This window comes from Microcebus murinus, chromosome 7 (assembly GCF_040939455.1).
Source record: "Microcebus murinus isolate Inina chromosome 7, M.murinus_Inina_mat1.0, whole genome shotgun sequence".
NCBI classification, from domain to species: Eukaryota; Metazoa; Chordata; class Mammalia; order Primates; family Cheirogaleidae; genus Microcebus; species Microcebus murinus.
In genome coordinates, this window is record NC_134110.1 from 26354738 (window position 1) to 26358865 (window position 4128).

General features: G+C 49.7%; 1 protein-coding gene across 1 annotated transcript; it reads right to left on the reverse strand.

Annotated features, from left to right (window-relative positions):
- Window positions 1–283: 283 nt before the first annotated feature.
- Window positions 284–2115, reverse strand: LOC142871961 (zinc finger protein 57 homolog). The gene is made up of 2 exons (XM_076005337.1): window positions 1671–2115; window positions 284–1518 (listed from the first exon to the last, which is right to left on the reverse strand). The coding sequence occupies exons 1-2, from the start codon at window positions 2002–2004 to the stop codon at window positions 284–286; spliced, it is 1569 nt and encodes a 522-aa protein (XP_075861452.1). The 5' UTR covers window positions 2005–2115.
- Between the last annotated feature and the right edge of the window lie 2013 nt (window positions 2116–4128).

The following is a 4128-nucleotide window of genomic DNA, read 5'->3' on the forward strand; positions in this document are numbered from 1 at the left end:
GTATGTCTGTGGGCCCCTCAGACTCCTCTCATCCTCGCACCTACCAGTGGCCATGGTTTCATTCAACAATTACCACTTGATGGTCTATCAGACACAAAGAAACAAGCTAGGTGCTAACTAACAATAATATGAGTTTCCATGTGCACCTTTCTTTTCCCTCTGTTTTTATATTTCCTTCATTATCCACTCACCTCTCTCCCTCTAACCCAGCCTCCTTGCCCCAGAGGTCAGTCCTCAGGAAAACCAAACTCAAAGAAAGATCTCAGTCAGGAAGGCCATTTACTTATGTTTCAAGACCCTGCTGCCTCTTCTGCTTTGCCCGCTTGCCCCGCCTCCGGGGCGTGTGGCTCCGGGGAGGAGACTCATTTCCTACACACTTTTCATCCTTTCCAGCCATGGGGGCGGCATCGTGGAAGAAGCCAAGCCACTGGCCCAGGGTGACCCAGCATTTACAACTGCTGCCCAGGCACAGTTCCCGGCCTTTGTAGCCCTTCCAGTGACCCACGAGGCCCTCCTTCTCTCCAAAGCACAGGTCACAGATCGGGCAGCGGTAGATCTTCTGCTTCCAGTGGGTCTGCTGGTGCCTGGACAGCCTGGAGAATGAACTGAAGGACTTGGCGCAACGGAAGCAGCAGTTAAGCTGCTCTGTGGGATGGGTCTTCTGGTGGCTGGAAAGATAGTCTTTCATGCTAAAAGTCGAGGGACAATGGGGGCAAGAGAAGACCTTGAATCGTGAGGGCTTCACTGGATGAGAGTTGGATCTGCTACCTAGGCAGGGGGCCTTAGTGTTAGGTGCCTGGGTGCTGGTCGCAGGGGCTTGGTTCTCAAGCACAGGGGGTTGGGGCTGGGCCACAGGACACTCAGTTCTAAGTGTGGATTCCTGGGTCCTGGCCACCGGTGCGTGGCCCACACCTACAAGCTCCTGGACTGCCCCTGGGCTTCCAATGATGGGCGTCTGGCACCCAGCGGTGGCGCCTGGAATCCTCACAGTGCAGTCCCAGGTTCCAGCCACCGGCTCTTGGGTTTGGTGTATCTTCTGGTGGCGTTTGAGCTCAGACTGGTCCCGGAAGGCCTTCCCGCACACAGAGCACGAGTGGGGCCGGTAACCCAGATGGACGCGGCGGTGGCGACTCAGCCCAGAAGCATCACAGTAGGTCTTGTCACAGAGCAAGCAAGAGAAGGGCCTCTCCCCTAGGTGCACGCGTCGGTGGTAGCTAAGGGACTTGGGGGTCCGGAACAACTTCCCGCACTTCCTGCAGCTGTTAGTCTGCTTGGGGCTGTGGACAAACCGGTGGCTGTAGAGGGAGGAGCGCCTGCTGAAACCCTTGCCACAGGCGTGGCAGAAAAAGGGTGGCCCAGCCTGGGATGCTTGGAACACGGGGGTCCTGCCCACAGACCTGGCTAGAGCAGAGGACGGGCACCGGCAGGACCCTCCGCAAGCGAGAGTGACCTTCTTGTCGTCACTAGTCCCCTCATCCATCAGATTCTGCTCTTGTTCATGACGAGCCTCCTCCTTGTCTCTTGTGGAGAATGAGGAAGAAGAATGTACTCTCTCAATCTCTAGACATTCCCGTGCCCCGAAAGGCTGACAGTCATCTTGAAGCCAAGGGACTGGAGACTGTGATCACAAGGTCTCTTCCACCTCATGTCTGAGCCGGCTGGAAAGGCGCAGGCTGAAAGGAGCCCTTCTCTGTCTGGGGGATGGAGACACGCTCTCCACTGCTCCTCTTCTTGCTCCAGCTTGCTGACCAGATCTGGTTTATGCAGAAAGGCTCTGGCCACAGACTCTAGGTTCCTGAAGGTCTCTGACATGACATCCTGGTAAAGGACCCTCTGACTGGCACCGAGACATTCCCACTCTTCCTGCGAGAAATTCACTGCCACATCCTCAAAGGTGACTGGCTTCTGCACCCACGCTTCCCACCAGCTCTCTGTTTTCATGGCTGCCTTCAGGGCAGTTGCCACCTCGCCCACCCACGGGAACGTCTTCTGCACGGATTCCATCGGCTTCAGCCAGTCAAGCACTTTCTCTTCCCTGGTGCCTCCTTCTTCCTTTACCCACTCCTGGGTTGGCCCCCAGGGCTGGCTGGTCTCCTTCCTGGAGCTATCCACCTCCCCAGAATCAAGCAGAGGGGGATGCCCCACAGGGGGCCCAGGGTTTGATGTGGCTTCCTGTGACAAATGTGTCTGCTCCAAGGGGCTGCCTTCCTTTTTGGTTGTGCTGTCCAGATTCTCCTCTTCCACGGCTGAGGACACCTTTGGTTCCCTCGAGGTCTGGGCCACAGAGTTGAGGGCCCTGCTCACCCTTGGCCCAACTGCCATTATCCAGCAACGCCAGGCTGGGGGGGAGGGGTGTGTCTGGCTTCTGTTCCACCCTGCTTCTAGAAACCTGACGCCTTCCCAGGACCCAGACGCAGCCAAGGGCGCAGAGCTCCTCGGGACCAGCAGCTTGAGCGCTCCCGCCCTGTGCGCGGGCCCCGGGCGCGGGCGACCCCGCGCGGGCTGGGGTCCTCCTCTCCCGCCGCCACGCACCCAGCCCTCGCCCCCATTTTGTTTTTGTTGCCTAGAATTGCTTTTGATATGCGGGGTCTTCTTTGGTTCCATATGAAGTGTAAAATTATTTTTTCTATATCTGTGAAGAATGCTGATGGGATTTTAATAGGTATAGCATTGAATCTGTAGATCAGTTTGGGTAGTATAGACATTTTGATGATGTTGAGTCTGCCGATCCACGAGCATGGAATGGATTTCCATCTGTTTACATCCTCTGCTATTTCCTTCCTCAGTGTTTCATAGTTCTCCCTGTAGAGGTCTTTTACCTCCTTGGTTAAGTATATTCCTAGGTACTTTAATTTCTTTGTTGCTATTATGAAGGGAATTGAGTCTCTGATTTGGTTCTCAATTTGATTGTTGTTGGCGTATATGAATGCCTCTGATTTCTGTGTATTGATTTTGTATCCTGAGACTTTACTAAATTCATTTATCAGTTCCAGGAGTTTCTTGATTGAATCTTTGGGGTTTTCTAGATATAATATCATATCATCAGCAAACAGTGAAAGTTTGATCTCTTCTGCCCCTATTTGGATACCTTTAATTCCACTTTCCTGTCTGATTGCTGTAGCCAGGACTTCCAGCACTATGTTGAACAGAAGTGGAGATAGTGGGCAGCCTTGTCTGGTTCCAGTTCTAAGTTGGAATGCTTTCAATTTTTCCCCATTCAGTATGATGTTGGCTATAGGTCTGTCATATATGGTTTGTATCATTTTTAGGTATGTTCCTTCTATGCCTATTTTCTTAAGTGTTCGTATCATGAAAGGGTGTTGAATTTTGTCAAAAGCTTTTTCTGCATCTATTGAAAGAATCATGTGGTGTTTGTTTTTGCTTCTGTTTATGTGGTGAATTGCATTTATAGATTTACGTATGTTGAACCATCCCTGCATCCCTGGGATGAAGCCCACTTGGTCGTGATGGATTATTTTTTTGATAAGCGTCTGGATTCGGTTAGCTAAGATTTTGTTGAAAATTTTTGCATCTATATTCATTAGGGATATTGGTTTGTAGTTTTCTTTTTTTGTTGCATCCTTTCCTGGTTTTGGTATCAGAGTAATATTTGCTTCATAAAAGGTGTCAGGGAGGTTTCCGTTCTTCTTGATGTTGTGGAATAGTTTCTGCAAGATAGGTACTAGTTCTTCTTTGTAAGTGTGGTAAAATTCGGGTGTGAAACCATCTGGACCGGGACTTTTCCTTTTAGGGAGATTTTTAATTGCTGTTTCTATTTCAGCTCTTGAGATTGGTCTGTTCAGGGAATCTATTTCTTCCTGGTTGAGCCTAGGGAGGCTGTGAGTTTCTAGAAATTTGTCCATTTACTCAACATTTTCCAGTTTGTGTGCATAAAGATTTTTGTAGTATTCATAAATTATATCTTGTATCTATTTGGGATCAGTTGTGATATCTCCTTTTTTGTTCCTGATGGAGCTTATTAGAGATTTCTCTTTTCTGCTTTTCATTAGCTTAGCCAATGGCATGTTTATTTTGTTCATTTTTTCCAAGAACCAACTTTTTGTTTTATTAATCTCCTGAATAGCTTTCCTGTTTTCAATTTCGTTTAGTTCTGATTTGATCTTGTTG

Bases quoted from the DNA above. Each gene is read 5' to 3' on its own strand.
- LOC142871961 (XM_076005337.1), bottom strand. From the start codon at position 2,004: ATGGAATCCGTGCAGAAGACGTTCCCGTGGGTGGGCGAGGTGGCAACT. The intron at 1,519-1,670 runs GCGCCTTTCCAG...TCTCCACAAGAG, and splicing joins AGAAGGGCTCCTTTCAGCCT to ACAAGGAGGAGGCTCGTCAT.